Genomic DNA, 21,719 nt, shown 5'->3' with positions numbered 1-21,719 from the left:
CACAGTGCCGGGCTAACAGTCTCGGAGAGAGAAAGAGAGCGAAAAATGAACAGCGTACAGAGCGCTGTTAGAACAGCTGGGGCGTCGCCATGGCCCCATATGCACAAGCAGAACTTGCAGTCTCGGCCGTGTGTTCTCTCCGTCTCTGTCTGGGCCACATTCATTGCGAGCTTTGTGGCGTCGCTGTCGGCGTCGCTGGTCGTTGGAGCAGCGGCTTCTTGTTTCCGTTCCGTTTAGTCTGGCCATTCGCGTTTTTCCTAGGAGTCGGTGCGGGCTGCTTCGTTGCGCGGTCGATTACTGTTGGTCTCTCTGGCCTGCGCCTGGATAACGCAAGTGCGTGTTAAAAATAGCAAAAAAAAACGAAGAAAAACCTCCCACACAGATAAAAACACTGTTTCGTTTATCGTGGCGCCGAATATCAATGAACAACAAAAAATAATAAAATAAATAAAATGAGGGAAATGCAAATTTTTGAGGGACTTTAAAACGCCGCATCCTGGAAAATGTGTCTGTGACTCTAGTGTGTGTGTGTGAAATAAACAAAAAGGCGAAAGTTTGTTGTTGGCTCTCCGAACGGGCTCTCTCTCTCACTCACTGACGCTCTCAGTTCCTTGTTCCTCGTTCTCCTCTTTTGCCTTCCTTCCTTTTGCCGCGTGCAAGGTGTTTTTCATGCAAGGTATGGCACTGGCGCAACTCCTGGTTGCTCTACGGAACTGTCCCCACCTTGTTTGAGCACACACTCCTTTCTTTTCTGTTTCATTTCCCAACATTCTTTTTATTAGTGAGTGAGTGAGTGCGCGTTTGGGGGCGGCTGACATCTCACACCTGATGTTGGTGCTGTCCTTGTTGTTCCTGTTGGCCAAGTTTTTTGTTGCCTTCCAAAAGTTGCGCTGGGCAACCGTTAGGGCAAAAGCAACAACAGTAACGAGGGCGAGTTTCTCTCATGGCTGTTCAATTTTCTCTTTAAAAGAAAACCCAACCAGACTGCCTGCCTGCAGGGAGAACAATCCAATTCATTGCCAACTCTGAATTTAGCCGGCAATAAAACCGAAAGTGTCTGGCAGCCAGCAGCATATTCGTAGTCCTCTTTGATGAGCCGCCGCAACCGCAGACGCCCCTCGGATGTGATTGGAGAGATCTTGGCGTTTCCGCGTGCCGTGTCCTTCCGCGTCGCTAACAAGCTGCAGCGCCCAGGACCAGAGGTGAGTACAGTGTGCTTTTTGCCCTACTCCTTCTTTTGCGTGTGTATTGGTGAGGGTATTGTGTGGCGGAAGAGGGTATGATAACTTTAAACAGAGTTTGGTAACGTAGATTAGTCTTTCTGTTGAAGATGCTGCCATTTCCCTAAATAAACAAATAAAAAGAGTCGATCTATCAATCCCTCAGACCAAATGCCATTCAACTCTAAAAATAAATCTATGAACTTTTGATCCGCGATGAACTGATAGGGCATCCAAACTTCGGGGCGGAAAAGAAAGTTTGCTTACAGTTTGATTGCCGTTTTCTATTAGCGAACGGGCGCCTGGTGTTCCCTATCCGTCGCCACTCGCCCGGAGAGAGGAACACGGACCCAAGCAGCTGCTAATGGCGCGCGTTGGCTTGTGAAAAAAGCAAAAACGAATACGACAACTGCCAGAAAGGGGAGAGGCAAAAGGGGCACTTAGGCAATAGGGAGATCTAAGCATGTGTGAAAGTTTCCACACCTCATGCACCCCAACCCCCATATGTAGTGGCCAACAACATATGGTGGAAGCTAATTTTCTTTTGACTTCTTGAATCTGCGGTGAACATAGCATAAATAAACACACAGCAGCCACTTGCATGTAAATATACAATATTATTAAATATGTATTTGGAATATTTATTCAGTGGGTTAAGTCAATTATGTGCGGGATACGAGAATTTAATGATCCTAAATGTTGGATTTAGCCTACCATCCGATAAGCCCGGATTTATTATTCAAATGAAATCAGTTTCCTGTCTTTCATCAATTTGATGGCCCCAAAGACAGACAGACAGATACGCCACTCAGAATCTGTCGCTTAAAGTGACCCCAGGACCTAGGAGCTCGTTATGTGCTTACACCAGGGTCCTAAATCAAATTTACATTCCGGCAATCATCATAAAAGAAAGCAGCAGAGCTTGCCCCCAGGCAGGTGCAACCACCCGTCCGAGGTACATACATATGTACATATACTACACATATGCAAATGAGGGGATGTGGCCCAGTGCCCGGGTCTCGAAGTCCCCGTGAAAGTCCCTCCTTTTCAGCGCCAGGACATGTGCGTGCGTGCGAAATCTGCGAAAAAAAGGAAGAGAAACAAAAAATGATTAACAAAGGCTCCCCGAGGTGCGGCTAAGGATGGGGTATGGGTTATGGTGAATGGGACAAACCGTACTCACATGGGGAATTACATCCATCGTCGCACAGACCCAGACGGGTGACCGAACCAGAGACGGAGCCAGTGCCAGTGCCTAGCCCCCTCGGGACAGGCGCAGTGCGGCTGTCAAAACAAGGCCCAGCCCTCCCTTTGAGAGACGCCCAGCTGCTGCTCTACTGGTTAATGGCATTTGAGGAGGCGCCCCCAGGCCACGACATGAAACTCGAGCGAGTAATTTGTGTCACGTTTTAATTTTTGACGCCGCAAAGGACATTCGAGTGTCTCAACGACGCGCTGCTCCGTGATTATGACAATTAGGATTGCGTTGAGTTCTTGTTGGTATTTAAAGGGGTTTATTTTGTAAGCCCTTTTTCCAAAGGCAAAACGGTGGGGCCTTTGTCCAGCTCCCAACGAGTGCTCGTGTGCATAATTAAAGGGACACAGCAGCCGTGTTGTGAGGCGATTACAGGTTGGAATAACATATGGTATTCCGCTTTAAAAGGTTTTAATATTTAAAGAGGTCTCTCGAACAGAAAAGGGAATATCTATTTTAGCTACGTAGCAACAAGCTTCAGGAAATGAAGTTTGTTCAGCATAATATTGATTGATCTGTGACTGCAGATAAGTACCTAATGTGTTTTGATGGTGCAAAATTATTCCTCTTGCGTATCCATTATCTAAACCATTTACCAAGCATTTATCTAATGGGAATTTCCAATACAAAATTATTATCGAGTTTTAAGCTCAAATGCATTGTTGGTATAACCGTTCATGAATCACCTCAAATTAGGTGGGTTTCAGGTGGTAAGCACATAATCAATCAATTCTGTTGAGGTCGTTAACGATAGCAAGGAGAGTTTGTAGAGTTTTACCATATTCAAATGTTTTTTTACTTACGTCTTGTGAAATTTTCTTCAGTGTAATCATCAGTGTAAATCCGCTAATTGGATACATTTCCATATCAATCATTCTCAGCCATAATTACAATTGGGAATACTATTTTTTTTTTAGCCTTGGATGGACGAACGGCGCTTCTCCTTTTGGCTGTCAACTGCCGCGTCAAGTGGTTGGTTCAACATGCCACAAAGCGGCAAAAAATATGCCAGTGAAATGTCCAACGCCATTTGCAGTGATTTTTGCTCTGCCACCCTGATTTTGCTTCGGATTCTGATTCTGAAACGCATTTCAAGCATCCCTGGGCTGCGTCAACGCCTGTCAGACTGCGTGACTTTCAAATGGAAGGCTCTCAGGCAAAAACGGTGAAAAGTTTGACCGTTTTTCTCGGCGAAAAGTGCATGCTGGTTGGGGTAAAAGTAAGTTACGATAAACATTCGAAATTTCTAGAGACTTTAACCATCCAGACATGAATGAAATTCCTGCAGTATCCCTAAAAATGCCTCTCTAATTTCTCCATTTTTTTTGGAACACATGAATGGGAATGGTGAATCATTCACCAGAACTACATATTTTGGTATATCATTAAATAATGGAATATGTTTCTGTAGATTCTGTTCTTTAAGTAGATTCCTTATTTCCTTTTTTATTTTCTGTATCCATAGCAAATTTCAATTGAATTACGTTTACAGTTACCGCCATCTTTATTGGGAAACCCTCGGAAATGAGATAGTCATGGCCGTACTTCCTCGCTTCTGACTCTTCCATTTCCACTTTCAACATCTGAGAGCGAGAGAGAGAGAGAGAGGACAGCGAGAGGTAAGCAACAACTGCGTAAACAGACGCGGACAGGACTGCGGCAGGACATTATGAAGTACTGAGGAATGGCAAGGAATGAAGGGGGTCTTCAGTCAATTTGACAAACATGACACAGAAACGGAAACGAGAACGAACGTTGCTCCACAGCCAGCTCCTCCTGACTTGCAACTTGGGGCAGCAGTAGCAGTTTCCTTAATGGACACTCTTCAGACACGACTCTTTGCCGCGGGGCATTCCTCCTTCAAGAAGCAGTGGGGTGGCATTGGGGGGAAAAGGGAGAGAGTGGGAGAGGGAGCCTGGCAATTAAATTTTTAAAATGCCATTTCAAAAGCAATTTCGAACGGCAGTGCAAATTAAAAATGCCAACTGTCTGCCAGTACAAGGACCACGACGAAGATGAGGACGAGAGTACTGTGTGTTGTGTGGAAAGGCGAAAGAGAAATAGAAAGCAGAGAGAAACGGAGAGGAAAGAACAGCAGGAGCAGGACCAAGAGCACTGCCGTAGGACAACAAGGAAAGGAAATATTTTCACAAATAAACGTAAATTGAATTTTGTGGCCAAGGAATGGCAAGTTGTGTCTGCTGCGGCTCTGCCCAAACAAAGAAAAAAACTCTAAGGAATGCCAGCAGTCAAGTATTGCACTGAGACCATTAGGATACCCCGCTACTAGGATTTATAGCTTGTATGTTCGAACAGTGTTGCATGCCACAGGACTCACAAAATAAGAGAAAATTACAAGAATGCTTTAGGGGTTTTTTTTTGTAGCCGTATTTTGGCTCCGACTTGAGGCTTGCAAGCCTCAATATCTTTTAAATATCTTTGACCTATGGGTACCATAGTCTTTTCTAAGCTCTTCTCTTCTGTTGCATGCATATCTCCAAACCCAATATACCCTGCTAATCCATGGATAGAAATCAATGTCTACAAGCAAAAGAAAGTTTTACCAAGTTTTCTGTGTGTGCTTCTGGGCTTTTTTTTGTGGGTCGGGCCGTCTCATTGCAGTGATCCCAGGCAAGCCGGCGCCAAGTGCCGGTCCGGCGCCTGACTGGCTACTTTTTCTTTCGAGAAACTCATGTGCCACGCCCCGCAAGGCCCCGTCCCGCCCGGGCCGGCACATGGCCTGTGCCAAGTGAGAATGCGTTTTTTGGGGTTCTGTTTTGCTTGGGACATTCGCAGCACCCGGACGAGGGAGGGCGGAGTGCTGCCGATTTCCCATCAGCTGTTGTCATTCTATCAGCAGCCCCTTCTAGCCCAAAATCCCTGAGCACATGCAATTTCTTCCGCTTCTTCAAGCCACAGCTTCGTTCACTTGCCTCTTCAGACTGTAGTTTTAGTTTTCTTTGCCTCTTCAGACTCAACAATTTTTCTGCATTGCCCCTTTTTCTTGCTTGGTTTTCCTCTTTTCCTTGGAGTGTGTTTGGGTTTTGGTTTGGTTTTGGTTTTGGTTTTTGCGATTTTTCTTGTAATTTAATTGGCAATTTTTGAAGCATTTTTAACATTCCCGCTGCTATTTGGCTACCAGCCAGCCATGAACTTTGTCCTGCTCGTGCGTCCGTACTGGTCCGTCTTCGTCTGCTGCCAACCAATCTCAATCTAATTTGACCAAAAACGAAATGGAAACAATGTTTTTATACATTCCCCTTTGGGCCATTTGAATGCGCATAGAATCTTTTGCAAACTCAATTTGATAATGCTTTGGACAGACACTTTACAAATTCTACATATGCCCTATATCCTTATTGGACATTTTTCTTTTTTGAAAACAGAAATGGCCACAAGGAAGAGTTAAGGATGTTCAATTTGATGCAGTTTTGTGTTGGAGATTGGAGGGCTTTAATTTTGTAAGAAATTAAATGTTTTTGTATTTTGAAATTGTATACGAATAAATACTAAAGAAAGGATAGTATGAGGAGGAAGTTTTACTATTTTAATATTTATTAAATTCGACATAAAAACTGAAAGAGGAAATAAAATATATGTAAATGTATTAAAAATAATAAAGTTCGTTCTCCAAAGTTCGTTATCCCCCCATAAAATATAGAAAATCGCTAAGTTTCACTCTCTCCCTTTTTCCCAGTGTGGCTTAGCAGCTTTCTTACGGCTTATCATAGCTTCTCTTGGGAGTACTCAATTACAAATTACAAATTGTAATCGTAAGCCTTAGAGCAATGCCTTTTGAGTATGTTCTGAGACTGACTTCCGTTTCATCCGTGACTAAACGAATAATTTTCGAAGTAGAGTCAAAAGCGGAATATCACAAGAGCAAAAAGAAACAAAATGAAATGAAACAAAACGGCATAGGAGCAGTGAAATCACTTCATGTATATGGTATACGGAGCTCAATGAGTACTGAGAGAAACATATGTACATACATAGGTACATATGTATGTAATTGCAGAGCCCATGATAAATATATGGTTATCACACACCAACCAAAGCCATAATTGCCGTCGCACAGGCGATAGGCGACGACCACAGAAAAACATGCATATAAAACATACAAACATAGTAAAAATGTACATATGTATGTATCTTTATTTATGTTTTATCTGCATACTAGTTGGCTTTTTTTAAATATTTTTTTTGCTTTTATCAGCAAAAAAAAATAATGTTTTAAGTACTCGGCGATACTTGCCATCAATTTTTGGTCGGTGTGCGTACCCTGTACACCGGAAAGAACGAGCGGTAGATGAGGGCGCGGTGTCTGGATGGAAAAGGTCACCATCTGGAATGGGAACTAATTTATTTTTAACATAATCTTCCTTTGTAGAAATACATTATATTGACTGGCTGTCCCATTTGTTGTATCCCTCTCAAATATTAAGATTTATCGAAGGTCATGCCCCTCAATCCGCTGAGCCATTTGTTTCAATTTGAAGGAAAAGATAATATGCACAAGAGGCTTAAAAGAGTACTGTGGAGATTTTATAATGGGTGCCGGAAGTAATTAGTAGCCCAACTTTAATTTGTTCCTCACTCACCCATTTCCACATATTTCTTGTCCATTATTTCTGCTTTAGGAGGACCTAACACTCGCCAAGAGATTCAATACTTAGAAAAGAGGATGTCCTAACAGTATTTCACAGTAAATACATATATTAAAATTATAGATAAAGATAATATCCCATAACAGCTATGGTCAAATAAATATCATAAATATACAAATTTACTCTAACATTTCATCCAATAACACGTTCAGATGTCACAGCTAACTCGATCGTTATGTGGTGTTTTCCAACTATAATATTTCCTCCAGACTGGGGTGCTCCATGACCCTCACATGACACCTGGCTTCAATAAATTTGAAACATATCCCACGACAATTAACAAAAATCAAAACTTCCTCACGTGCCAAAACCTCATAAAGTAGAGAAGTGACAAAACTTCATATTAATTGATATTGGAAAAAGAAATTAGTTACGGAAAAGCAAAAAAAAAAAACACAAAGCGAGAATGTGATTTGGTCAAAATGTTGCGATAACGATTCACCCGCTAGACAAAGGAAAACTATTCGGGTCGAAACTTTAACTTTTAATCTATCAACTGTTGCGCCCTCCCCCCAAAACCAATGGACAGGGTGTGCCACGCAACAGTTGAGGGGTGGTGGGGTGGGTGGGTGTCCTGCTGGTTGTGTGAATTCGATTGATGACGCCTAGAATTCGGAAATTCTATGCCCTTCCCACTAATGCTATGCACAGTGGAATGGAATAGCAGAGATACGGAGGAATGTTGCAGGAAGTAGTCGTATCTGAAGTTTAACTGACTCTTACAGACAGTTTGCTGCTTCTGGTTGTGGATGCATTTGAACAGCTGCTAGAACTGTCACTTGGGCGCGCTGTAAACTGTCTCGACAATTCATAAAGTTTAATTGGCAAATATTGTACATTTTACAGAAGTGCAAACACTTTGTATTTATGTTTGCCCAGAGCTCTGCCAGTTGTACAGTTATTAATGATCAAGGGAATAAAAAACTGAATCATTCTTCAAAGCAAAATCTTCTCTTGGGAACATCTTATGCCAAAAATGTTATCTATTAATTACTATATATTCATTATTATATGCACAAAAGTGTTAGAAGCCACCCACTGTTCCCAATCATTGGAATTAGTCTAATAGCCTTGGCCGATTTCGGTTCGAAAACCCAACCCCTTTCCCATTCCCATTCACGCTGCCATCCTATAGGGAGACCATTAGCCGAAAGCACACTAATCTGTTGTCATAAATTTTATGGATTTGATGTAAATTTTCTCCTTTATATGGCACATAATACGGGTATTCCTTTTGTTTTTTCCTTTTCTTTCTTTGGACATATTACAACGGATTGGATCTGAATGGGAAAATATATATATTACGTATAGAATAGTAACGGTAGAGTACTCGCACGAGTATGAATTTACAAATATTATTTTCTTTGACTTTTGTTATTGGATACAAATGTATAATAGAGTGCGGCTGTTAATCAATATTTGGGGCTTATTTATTAAGGGTGATAAGATAATATACCTGTGCCCTAGGCTCCACATCGTTCAGTTGAACCAAATCACAGCAGAAGCTAACATACAGAGTGCTCGTATAGTGATTTTTCAGTCATAACTTAAAGAGATGATACATCCCATATCTCGGGGGCTTTTCTCTGTTATATATAATGCAAATAATTCCTTTTACAAAAGTGTAATATACATGTATATATAATGTACATGTTCTTGCAATTAAAAGTGAATCCCCTTAAAAAAAACAACTACATTTTCTAAAAAAAATCGAATCCTTTTCTAAAGCCACTCCCCAAGTATACGATTATTTTTAAAAGTCAGACATGCATATGTACCTATCCTTTAGTTGCAACAATCGAGCGTAACATTTGCTTGTTAATTAGACAAATAGCATGTCTAATCGATTGAGTGGAACCACTTGTGGGGGATGAATGTTGTCTGTTAGTTATGTGAGCGATTGGGCAAGCAGACATCTACAATATTGAAGTGCGATTATCGGAAAGTGAGATTGTTTTCATGGCTGAATCCCTTGTTCACTGTATTAATGGATTAACTTCCTGGATTGTGTTGTTTTTCAAAGTTAAAAATTGTTTGTTCACGGAAATATATCTATCGATTTAACGGGTAATGATCGATGTGACCATACAGCAGTTTCATTTCCAATCTCTAAATATGCCCTGAATTCGGAAACTTTAAGTCTCGGATCAAATACGCTGCTCGACTGGCTGCAGTGGCAATAAATGCCAGTGCGCGTATCGCAGGGACATTAATGTATGTAGTACATACTCGTAGATGCACTTACTTTCGCACTTCATCGGGCACGAGGCACCGAAGAACTCCATTCCCAATATAAAAAGAGAACCCATGCTGCTATGCGATGCCATGCGATGCTCTCTCAAGTATTTTCAGCACGTTCCCATTGATTGCGTTTGAGAGGTGCTGCCGCCATATTGTGGGGTGTGGTGGTCGGGGTACGGGATATACGAGAACGAAGTATATGACTCTATGCACGATAATTCACATGGCCATAAAGGCATTTCAGGCAATGCTTCTTCGCCCACGCCCCCCTGCCAGCCGCTGAAAAGGTTCGTTAATCCATTAAATTTGAAATATGTTCCTGTGGATGGCTCTGGGAAATCCCATGGAAATGCCGCTTACATTTAGATAAATGCCATTCGCTGGGGTAATGCCTCGATGCCGATGTGTCAAGCTCCCAGAGAGATGATGCTGCTGCTGCTGCTGTTGGCTGCCAACACAAATCAAAATGGAAAGAACTCGGTTTCACTTTTGCCATTTCTCTGCACTCTGCCACAGTGCAACGTGCTTGTGCCCCAACATTATGCAATTGTTTTTGCTCGCCACACACACACATACACACACACACAGCCACAGCTACACGCTGAGGGGGCACCAGGGGGCAGGCCAGGCATCATTCTGATGGCTCTGACAGTGGGACGCCTTCATTGGGATGCCATCGGAGCTATGGCCGAAAAACATAACCAAGTAGAGAATATTAAAAAAAAATCCTTGCTAAAGGTTTCCCAAGATCTCATTTAAAGAGATATCTCTATGAAAAATCGTGAGAAATCTCTCTCTAATTTGGTATCCTGCTCATTTCTCTACTTTCCATTATTCCCTTGCCTTTTCACTGCACTCTGTTTCTGTCTTTCGTTTCTCTGGTAATCAGCGCCTTGCATTTTTTGTTCTTTCGTTGTACTCACCAGTAGGAAACGACATAACAGTAAAATCACTTCGCATGCACCGTTATAAGACATGCATTACGTGCATTAAATATTATATATTTTTTTAATGTTTAATGCTTAATCTTAAAGTAGTCTTAAAAAATGGTTAACAATAGCAGAAAAAAGGCTGCGTTAATTTTAATCGGAATATTTTAGCGGAGAGAGGAGCCCAGCCATACAGCGATACGTGACAAATGCGAGTGTCTCTGGATATCTAGAACTGACATTACGTAATGCTCACATATCCATTTGTACATACATATGTACATGGGACATACATACACCACAGTCCAGTTGGGGTCGGGTGGCCCACTGTGCGTGGGGGCACGTCCGTTCAAGGACGCATTGCTATGGAACCGCTTGAAAATGGCATCCGGATGGGTGACTGGCGGTGGCGTGGCTCGAGTGCAGCTCCATGGCGCCGGGCGCATGGCGCCACTGCTTGCTCCCTTGTGGCCCTGGCCATGGCCAGAATGTTCCATTTCTACTCTATGGCATACTCTCATCCGCAAGCCACCGCCAGCCACCGCCATCCACATCCGCAGCCCCGCAGTCCCGCATCCGTGGTGGGTTTCGTTTCTGTCAGCACTTGGCACCCACTTGTGTGGTATTTTGCTTTACACTTGCACACTCTCTCCACTCTCTTCTCTGTCTCTCTCCATCCTTATCCCCCTCTTTGCCCACTAATTCCCCTCTTTCTTTCTCTCTCTCTCTCTCTCTCTCTCTATGTCTGTTTCTATCTTTGTCTGTCTGGGATGCCTTTTGTTTGCTTTTGTTTCTGTTTTTGGTTTATTTGTGGCCACCCTGCCCCCTCTCTGGGGGGAGCGGGGGATGGCGACAGGACGACAGGAATTGTCATGTAAATGGGTTAAATTCGGACATTCAATTGTTCGTCGCAAGAGATTTTTCATTTGGAAACTCTGCTTTGATGCTTGGAAAACATGATTTCTCATTTTCGGCCGACTGGCCACAACACCATCCTCCGCACACACACCCACACACCACCACCTCTTGCCCGATCCTTGCTTTTTCATTAAAACTGAAACTCAAACCTAAACCCAAAACCAAGCAGAGCTTGGCTGTGAATCGGTGCCTAGGGGCATAAAGGGATTTGCAGCATTTTGCTGATAATTGCATTTCGAGATTTGCGAATCGAGAGTGAATCCTTTGTGCCGTCCTGCAATCTCTGACGGGCCACAGAAATGCCATTGCAGTATAAAGGACTATAGTATTTTGTAGAATATTTTTCGTGGTTGGTAATTTAGAAGTTATTAAAATGAGAGAGAGAGAGAGAGAAAATAAAAGAAAGCTCTCCATTTTGGTGGGTGGAGAGTTTATCAAAGAGACCTACTAAGTATCATTAATCAATGCATTGGAAATGTTTTACTACCATTGCCAGAGGGATTTGTGTATAAAAAAACGATAAGGAAATATCTAATCAAGCAATGACAATCGAAACTGATAGAGTTCTGTTGGTTAGCAACTGCAGCTTCAACCCTAAAGTCAGCTGGCATAGGTTCCAAGAATGGCATTTATTTATAGCGAGAAGCAGTTAAATTCTGTTAATTGACAGAATTGCTGGATCAGGACTTACAGTAGATCATCGCCACCCCCTTGCTATCAATTGTTCCCATTGCTTTGAGATTGATTCTTCGTCGAGCGAAGTCAGTACAGCAAAGTTAATTAAAATATCTGATTTAATTGTAAATTTAAATATATGGATTTACCATTCGAATCAATAACTATTACTTAAACAACAGGAAAAACAAGGGGAAAAGGGGAGAGCACACACACACACACCCTGGCCAAATGGAAGTACAAATGGAGGGGAGTGACTGCGAATAATTCCTTTCCGTAACTGTGGGTGCAACATTTAATTGCATGCAGATTGAGGGGCGAAAACAAGGTGAAACAAAACGGCGCCCAACTTTTGTGCGGGGGAATCATGCAAAGCGCAGCACATTTGAAATTGGCCATTGAACTTTCATATCAAAAGCAGCAGCAAGCAGCAAACAGCAACAGCAACAGAAACGCGCAACAACAGCAACCGGAGCAAAAATGGGTTTTAAAATGCTAAAAACACGCGAACACCGCGCCCCTCATCATAATTGGAAATGTCTGTAAGAATCGCAAGTCGCGGGCCACATAATGGCTCGTACGAGTACATCCGCTGCCAGCTGATATGAGCCCGTGCCCTGGGCCGCCCCACCTGCGGCGCACCTGCCCCCGGGCGGTTGTTAACAACTTTGTGGAAATTACAATGTGGAAGGGAAAGGAAAGTGGAAAGTATAATCAAAATGGTTAGGAGGTCGTTCTTTTAAGGGCAAGCGATTAGCGTGCAACGGCACGAGGCCTACAAAAAGAACAAAATGCTATCCCATGAGAAATGAATTCCAAGAATCGATTTACATATTTACGGCGGAATTTATTTATCTTTCTTTATCTCTATTTAATGATCATAAAGAGATGTACCACCTGTTGTGGGGGGCGATAAAATCGCAAAGAGTTTACTTATGGGATGTATGTATGCTGTGTGGATCCATAAATGATCCTATGCAATAAATTTCAGACAAAATGAGGTTCCACAGCCCCAATTAAAACCGAATCTGTGGCACCCACGATAGAGTTTTCCAGTAGAAATCGATTGTACATAACACTAACTAGCTTATGTACAGAAAAATTAATCTCAATGGAATTATGGATTCCTATAATCGTTGACACCTGCGAAAATTATATTTTGGTTTACATTTTGATCTATTAATAAAAAATGCCATAAAAATGTATTTAAAGGAAACAGGATTTTTTGTACAACATTTTTAAAATTCGTATAACATTGCACTCGTGATCTAATCGTTTATTGTTGGTATCGGCAATTGTTTACCAGAAATACATATGTACCTTTATAAAGATAGGCTTTATAAGACATCAAATAATGGTTCGATAATTGGCTCAAAAGCCATATAGATAATCGATAACCGAGTTATATACATATATGTATGTATATATGTACATTGGCATGCAATATCGATTGCATTCAAGTGGAAACGAACTGAACTGCAGTAGGATCTGAGGTACCTTCTCTTCCAAATAGAATTGAATGGAAAACCTAATCACAGCAATAAGGCGACAAAGCCAATATTCAGATTAGTAAAGAAAATAATTCAAGCAAAATGGGCTTAAAGATGGAATGAAAATGTTAAGTCGAAATATAAATAAATGGCCTTGAAAAATGGCCGTTATTGAGGCGTAGAATATAATGAAAGTGAAGTAAATATATATATATATAAATATATAATATAAGTATATTCAAAGCTAATAAATCTAGAACTTATCAGCTTTTTTTTTTCATTTCAGTTTTCCAATGCCCCTAGTCGCTACAGGGAAATGTAAGTACAGAGCTTTAAAATATTAATTATCGAAAGATATCCACTGAGCACTTAACACTGGGAAACTACACAAAAATAAATTCATTTAGCATTAAACAAATTTCAGAATTCGTCGCGTAGACGTCGGGGCCCTATCGACGTCCGTTCCGTCCCATCCACGCCCCCGCTTCGCCGCCACTGCGTAAAACAATCAGAAATCGAGTGAAATAAAAACACAAAAAGAAATGCCAAAAAAATTACATAAAACCGCACACAAAGCAAATAAAGAGGAGAGCCAGAGACGGAGCGCGAAGTAGAATATACAGAGAAATCAGCGGAAAATAACATTCGAAAGGAACGGTTAAAACGAAACGAATGAAATCAAAACACCAAAGAAGCGTAAAGCGACGACCAACACGGAAGAAATCAGCAGAAAAACAACAACCAGAGAACCGAGCCCCATAGAACAGAGTCGGGTCCATTGAACGAGGGATCCCCTACCCCAACCCCACACAATATATATTGTGGAATGAAGGGCGGCGGCGCCTACATCAACATTGGCTCAAGCAGCAGCAGCATCAACAGCAGCGGTAGTGGGAGCGGCAGCAAGATGACGCTGGGAAAATCTGTTAAAATGTACCTGACCATATTCATAGCCACGACCTGCATCTACATGGTGCTGTATCAGTATCACATGTCCCGGGAACCCTTCTCACCCAGCGAAGTCGGAAAGGTAAGCCAAATCGAGTTTTTTTAACTAAAATAGAGAGATGTTTTCTTTAAGGTTACAAATAAGAATGTTAAGAATTTCAGGATCGAAATGCTAAACCGAATGACATTTACTGGAAGTTCCTAAAACGAATACATAAATGAACATAAAGTAATTGATTTTTAAAGCATTTCAAGCTGTAAGCAGTCCATCCACTTGATAAGCAGTTCAGCTTACAAAGTAGTTTACAAAGCAGTAGATGTATCTGTGAAACAGTTGAATGTGAGATTTGGGAGTTCCAAAGCAGTGTAGATTGAGTGCTCTGAGCTCTCCTCACTCTCTCTCTCTCTCTGTTGCTCCACTTGGACAGTTCGAAATTCCAGTAAGTGTCATACGGGCTTAAGGAACCATTTGATTGCAGTTGTCGTCGCCGGCCCACTCGCTCGTTTTGTTTCTGTTTTGTTTCTACTATTTCATTATCTGTTATATGTACATTGTTATTCTGTTTTGTATGTCTGTATATGTATGTCTGTCTTTCTATGTACATGTATATGTAGGTAGGTAATTAGATACTGTTCGTTAATTAGCAAGAGCGAGTTCTAAGCACACTTCTCTCCCATTCGCATTCCCACTGTGTTGCACAATTGTCGTCATACCATCGCCCATCGTCCACTGCAATGTTTCACTGTAACGATGTGGACATCATTAATATTACAGTTATTATACAAACAACTTATCGGACAGGCGGGCAGGCAGGAGCCAAGATTGATAGCCAATGCCAGCAGCTAGACAAAGATAAACATGTTATCTTTGATGAATGAATGTTTGAAGGGGATCCCCGAAGGGATTACAGAAATCGTTTTACGAAAGCGATAGGGATGTATGTCAGCAGCAGCACAGGGGCGTGCAGCCCCATCGGAGTGGAAGGGGGGGGCGCTAGAAACTAGTGTAGCTGCTGTACAGTGAAAGATCTACCTACCTACGTGCCTTGAACAATTATTTCTTAACATGTTGAATTGTTTTATCTTCTGATTGCTGTTTCCGATTGTGGTTTCACTTGGGCTAGGTTAGTTTCCGCCTCCTATCATTAGCTATCAATCTATGTACTCGTATGTTATCTAATTATCTAACTATCTATATCTGTCTGTAATTGTTTCCTTTGTGTTCTTGTTCTATTTCCACTTGATCTCCCTCCCATCCGCTAATCTAATCGCTAACCAAAAACGTAACTTTAGCATCAAGAGAAATCATCATCATCGTCATATATCGCCTCATACTTGTGGTCACCCATCTCCCTGCTAATGGCCAATAACTTGACAAGCAACAATGCAACAACAACAACGACAACAACAGTGGCAACAACTACAGTAAGCAATGTGGACCAGGTGCAGGAATCATCCTTTGGGTCCATCCAATCGGTTTCATTAGCTGCCACCCGACCCACACTGACATCGTCATCGGCATCAGCATCAGCATCAGGGGGTGGCGCCCATAAGACTGCAACAACCACATCAACCACTCCTGCTCCAGCAACAATTGGCAGCGCAGTGACAGCAACAACAAGAAGTACCAAAGCCAATCCAAGCGCCAAAAAAGCTACAGCAAATGCCGCCAAAGCCTTGGCCCCATCCACATCCATGTCCCAGTCCCAGCTGGACGCTGCCCATAAAATTCAACCAACATTCGTTGCCGCTTCACAGCCCGTAAATATATTGACGTAATCGTAGCAGTAGTATCCGTATTAGTTGTAGTTTTAACTTACCGTAACACCGTGGCACTGCACTGAATGTGAATGCCCCACATACTCGTCTTTATTTTAGCTTTCAAGTTTGAAACTGCAACTAACCAAAGCACAAACTTATTTCTTTCTTTCCTCAATTCTTATGATCTGTGGCTTATCATTTTTCGTTTACTTAATGCAAAGATGAAAGCCTTTCCAATGCTATAGCAATGGTTGACTGATACTTTAAGACATTCCATATATTTTCTTCATGCAATACCTGTTCATCTGCAAGGTTATCAAATGGTTTTTGCACCAACCAAGATACCCACAAGGTCATACCGTGCTTTCTGTTTATTTCTGTTCTGTTTTATTTAATTTTGAGGAGTGCATTCCCGTATACTTGTCTTATTTCCCCCTCTTTGTGTACAAATATTAATGTTTTTTTGTGTGTTTGATTGCTAATTATGAAAGATCTGGTGGCTTTTTCTTATCGTTCTCTGAACTAACATTAACAATTTCCTTAATTGCTTTTTGTGGCTTGCATCGCTGGTTGTCACAAATGCGTTGCAGGGGGATGTAATTACAATAAACGAGAGCGAGACTTGGCCATAAACAAACCTAAATGGAAAACGTGAGGGAAAATATTTCATACTAATAAGTTTAAGTTATAGCTCGAGCTTTTAGCGTGCAGCTGTGGGATAGATGTGGCTTACCCAAACTAGTACGAACTATGCTCTGACCAGGCTCTCTCCTATCTGGTACTGATACACACTCGCATAATGTTTTGGGTGCACTTTTTTAACAAAAGATTAACACCAGACATAAGGTTAATTAAAAACAAAAAGGAAATGATTATTTGATTAAAATTGTGTTGTAGATAGTGGGGCCATTTGTACATCAACCAACCAATTCAATTAGCGAGAAATCAGTTGACATTGCGTCTCTCTCTCTCTCTCTCTCTCTCTTTTCTCTACCTGTGCTATACAGGTAACTAGACTTGTAACCTATACAGTTTCCATTCCAAAAGACTTCAAAAGAAGTGGCAGAAATGCCATATAAATAGCACAGCTTTGAGAAAATTATTAAAGCCTCAATCGGAAAGATCGGAAATGGGGGTTTGTGGTGCTGGAAAGTCGTTTAAGCAATTTCCACACGCCAATTACTTGACAAATGCATTCCATATTTGCCATACACCAATGGAGCCACTCGTTGCTTGTTAATTATAGTCTCATTAGGACTATAAATGGAGATATATATGTATGTAGATATAGATTGCCATCGCGTACAGCAATACAGCAATACGGCAATTGGTGGTGTTGTTTGTCTAACCAACTTTTGTTGGCCACACGATGTGCAAATTGGTTACCGTCTATCAGTGGCACGATTTGTGGGTTAATCACATACATTATATGTACTACTGGAATTAACCAGCATGGCATCCATTCAGCCATCCCCCATCCCCAGCTCCCCTTACTGTTCCACATCCTTTTCAAAATGATGTGCAAACAAAAAGATTTCCATTCAGCGTTTTGTATGATTCTAATTTGAAAATTGCTCAAAATGCAGATACAGATGGAAAGGGAGAGAGAGAAAAACCGAGACCGCGGGCAGTAACAGCAAAAGCAACAAATGATATACATATATGTATGTATAAAGTATGTATGTATAGAAAGAACATTTTACTAGCACTAGTGGGTGGTGGATGGGTGGGTGGGTGGTTGTTTGCTGATCTAGTTTCTAGATTCATGCAAAATGCAAGCCAATTGAAAAGATTCACGCGCATTTGTTGGTTTCTGTCATTTAGTAGTAGTTGGATCCACTAACAGCAAAGCAGCTGCCACTGCCCCTGCTTGGGCCCTACAACCAATGCCAGAGGTTGAGTCCATCGGCAAGGAAAGGAAGTTGGGTGCCACAAATTAAAGCTAACCCGTAAATATTTTCTAGATGTAATTCGCAATTGGGAATTAAGAGACTTAACTTAGCTCTGAACTTTGTAGCATCAAATATTTGCTTTATACGTTAATAGTTTACAGTCAAGTATAGTGTTGATCAGTGCAGTGTTGCGTAATGCAGTTCAGTGTTGAGCAGCGAATGACATTCAAGTTTATCCATCCTTGCAAGCGAAGGGGATCTTTCTGTTCAGCTAAGCCCATAATCTATGCAACTTAGTTTGGCTTTGCATGCTGCCACATGACACATGATCCCTCCTCTCCCCTCTCTCTTCGTTCCGTTCCAATCTATCTCTTTTTCTTTATTTAAATATCTGGGTTTATTTTGCAAAGCAAATTTGAATTTGAATGCAGTTTTCCACCCGCATTTTGCTCTACGAGCCAGGGAGTGGGAATGGGAATGAACAATTTGCAAAGTAGTGCAGCGGTTTATTTATTTTCAACGTCAGTCGTTCAATGGGCCATGGGGTTACATGGATACAATACACACCATCTGGAAATGGATATGGAAATGGAAATGTCGGTTACTGGTGCTGTGGGGCTTGAGAAATGGGGGCGGATGTGGTCCCAGTCGATCCGTTCGCCTGTAAATTAATTTGCATAATTGCTCATAAAAAGAAACTCACGCCGCGTTACGCACCTCACCCCACCCCCACGCATACACCTAACGAACCACTTGGCCACGCCACGCCACCCACTAACCACTAACCAGCACAAGTGCAGTGCACACACATACACCGCCACCGCTGCCATTGAGTATACTACATAGTTGGGGCCGTAGATAATCCTATCCATCCTTTAAACACTTGACCCCGCAGCCGCCCCTGTACATAATCACGCCCACCTACCGGAGGCCCGAGCAGCTGGCGGAACTGACGCGCCTCGGATACACGCTGAAGCACGTGGCCAATCTGCTGTGGCTGGTCATCGAGGATGCGAACAAGACGAACCCACTGGTGGCGCACACCCTGGACCGCATCGGTGTGCCTTACGAGTACATGGTGGGTGAGTATTGTCGTCCGGTGTCATGTCCAGGCCCCATTCGAGTGATATTTACGAGTTCTTCATCCCCCATGCCGCCACAGCACCCATGCCCGAGAAGTACAAGCAGACGAAAAAGGCCAAGCCGCGCGGCGTCTCCAATCGGAATCGGGGCCTCGAGTATCTGCGCCAACATGCCACCGAGGGCGTGCTCTACTTTGCCGACGATGATAATACCTATGACATTAGCATATTCGAGCAGGTATGCCATCGACAACGACATTAAGGGGCATACTCCATTAAGTACTGACGACTGGGCTTGTCCTCCTCCTGCTTCTCCTGCTCCTCCTGCTCCTCCTCCACAGATGCGGTACATCAGCAAGGTGGGCATGTGGCCCGTGGGTCTGGTAACCAAAACGGGCGTCAGCAGCCCCATTATACGTAACGGGAAGCTCGATGGTTACTATGATGGCTGGATAGGGGGACGCAAGTATCCCGTGGACATGGCCGGATTCGCGGTGAACATCAAGTTCCTAAGACAGCGACCCCACGCACAGATGCCCTTCAAGCCGGGCTATGAAGAGGATGGCTTCCTACGGAGTCTGGCGCCGTTGGATAACAACGAGATCGATCTGCTGGCCGACGAGTGTCGAGATGTGAGTGTCTACTATCTGGCTGAAAGTCTGTTTTAATAATATCTAACCTCTGGTCCTCTACAGATCCTCACTTGGCACACGCAGACCAAGAAGAACCCGCCCGCACAAGCGTTGAACAAGACGCGCTACAGCAACACCAATCTGGTGCACATAGACAAGCTGCTGGTGCGTCCATAAGGGCGGCAGACTGTAGTTAGATATAGATAGATATAGATAAGGGGGTCCGTTTAGGAAAGCGAGTGAGCTCACAAAGTGTCCATGGACTTGACCAGTTGTACAGGTACAACCTTGTGTTAAAGTCTCGTTTCCACTCTTTACTGTGGACTAAACCAATCAGAATTGATCAGATGGGCAGATCGAGTAGATCCAGTAGTAGGTGTACATTATTGCCCATAATCATACGATAGTTAGCTAGCTATAAGCGCGCACTCGCCTACGATAAAGATACAGCCAGGCTTTGTTTGACCCCAGACACGGCTCCTACTACATGCCTACGAGTATGTTTAATCACACCTTAAGTACTCTATTCCAAATCATATCGTATCGTCCTCGACAACCACTACTACTACAACTACAACTACAACTATTTTGTAAATATTCGCAATTGTCTTGATTTAAGTTTAGGCATACTTTTGTTTAGGTTTAAGTTGAAATTTCTCAGATTTGTATCAGCCACAACGAATTGGATCGGATGTTCCTAAATCTACCAGAAGATACCCCGCAAAGACATCCAACGTGCACTCCCCTAACTGCGATAAGGTCAAGGCCCACTCAACCCACAACAACTATTGGCGAATGGTGGCGGGGACAGGTGGCAACTGGAAACTTATACATACATATATCCCGGAATGTTCCCAAGGAACCCAAAAATGCAGCTCAAATGTGGGCCGCAGCCATTTCAATAATTCATGTTGACACAGTATATTCTGCCGGCGGCACAGATACTACCCGTAGTAACTCGTGGCACGGACTGGCCCCCCTCTGCGGAACATCCGAATCGCGTGCAGAAACTGCATGCCAGTCGATGCGGCGGCGGGAAGTACAGCGAATGAGTACAGCAAACAGTTTACTATATGCTAATGGGATTCAATGACTCAAAAAGTTTTTGGCAAGGCGAAAACCAATTCCAATTCCAGTATAAACTATGCACACTTTTTTTTGTTAAAGGGACACTCTCTCTCACACACTCTCTCTCATTATACTTCTCTTTAGGCCTAAGGATCTATGGTGCGAGTTGTTTCGAATTCTAGGTTTCCAAATGCAACACTTTCGCACTATCCCTAGGTAATGATAATGATAACGATAAGTTTAGTTTACAAAGATAAACACTTACATTTGTATTGTACTATATTCAAGTTATGAACTGCACTGAAATACGCCTACGTGTAAATAATACCCAAAAATATTCACCAAAAAATAATTGTAACCAAATTTTTACAAATCCCGCGACTGTATGGGAGCTATGAAGCTAAGGGAACTATGACAAATGGTATTATAAAATTTATACAATTTATACAAACGGATTACGGAATAAGCAGCAAAGCAATTAGTTAGGTACTTACAAAAATCTTACAACAACAAATATTAATATACGAATTATAGTACGAGTACGAGTACACACATTCATAAATAATGAAAACCTCTTCAAGATACTATCTCAGAATCTTCCCCAGAATACTAAACGATACAGAAATGCATAGTACACGCGAGTACGTCTAAAACTATTCTCTTATTCAAGTAAATTACAACATACAATGTTTAAACCTGAAAGAACTTCAATCATTTTTTAAGCAAAATAACTTTCAAATAAATTTATCAACTTTCTAAACCATTTTCAAAGTAATATAGTATCTATTGTTTTTTTTTGTATTTATATATTAACGAACACAATTAGTTAGATCAAGAAGTAATACACTTAAATTTATTTGAAACGAAGATATATATTATTCTTATATATAGAAATCGGAAGGTGCAACTGGAGTAATCGAAGCGTGTTGGTGATCTACTAT

General features: G+C 42.1%; 1 protein-coding gene across 6 annotated transcripts; it reads left to right on the top strand.

The window, feature by feature from the left end:
• Nucleotides 1-192: 192 nt before the first annotated feature.
• On the top strand, nt 193-21,561 carry LOC111072668 (galactosylgalactosylxylosylprotein 3-beta-glucuronosyltransferase P). Of its 6 annotated transcripts, none has more exons than XM_022364665.2 (9): nt 193-333; nt 971-1,202; nt 13,682-13,713; nt 13,820-14,425; nt 15,637-16,104; nt 18,892-19,078; nt 19,159-19,316; nt 19,420-19,710; nt 19,774-21,561. In XM_022364665.2, the coding sequence occupies exons 4-9, from the start codon at nt 14,222-14,224 to the stop codon at nt 19,885-19,887; spliced, it is 1,422 nt and encodes a 473-aa protein (XP_022220357.2). In that variant the 5' UTR covers nt 193-333; nt 971-1,202; nt 13,682-13,713; nt 13,820-14,221; the 3' UTR covers nt 19,888-21,561. The 6 variants fall into 6 exon arrangements, with proteins under 6 accessions (XP_022220357.2, XP_022220358.2, XP_022220363.1 ...); XM_022364666.2 differs by having other exon boundaries at nt 13,803-14,425; XM_022364671.2 differs by having other exon boundaries at nt 211-333; nt 15,637-15,768; nt 19,774-21,560.
• Nucleotides 21,562-21,719: the final 158 nt, after the last annotated feature.

Source organism: Drosophila obscura, unplaced genomic scaffold, assembly GCF_018151105.1.
Source record: "Drosophila obscura isolate BZ-5 IFL unplaced genomic scaffold, ASM1815110v1 contig_1, whole genome shotgun sequence".
NCBI lineage: Eukaryota > Metazoa > Arthropoda > Insecta > Diptera > Drosophilidae > Drosophila > Drosophila obscura.
This window is presented reverse-complemented; position numbering and strand designations above follow the sequence as displayed.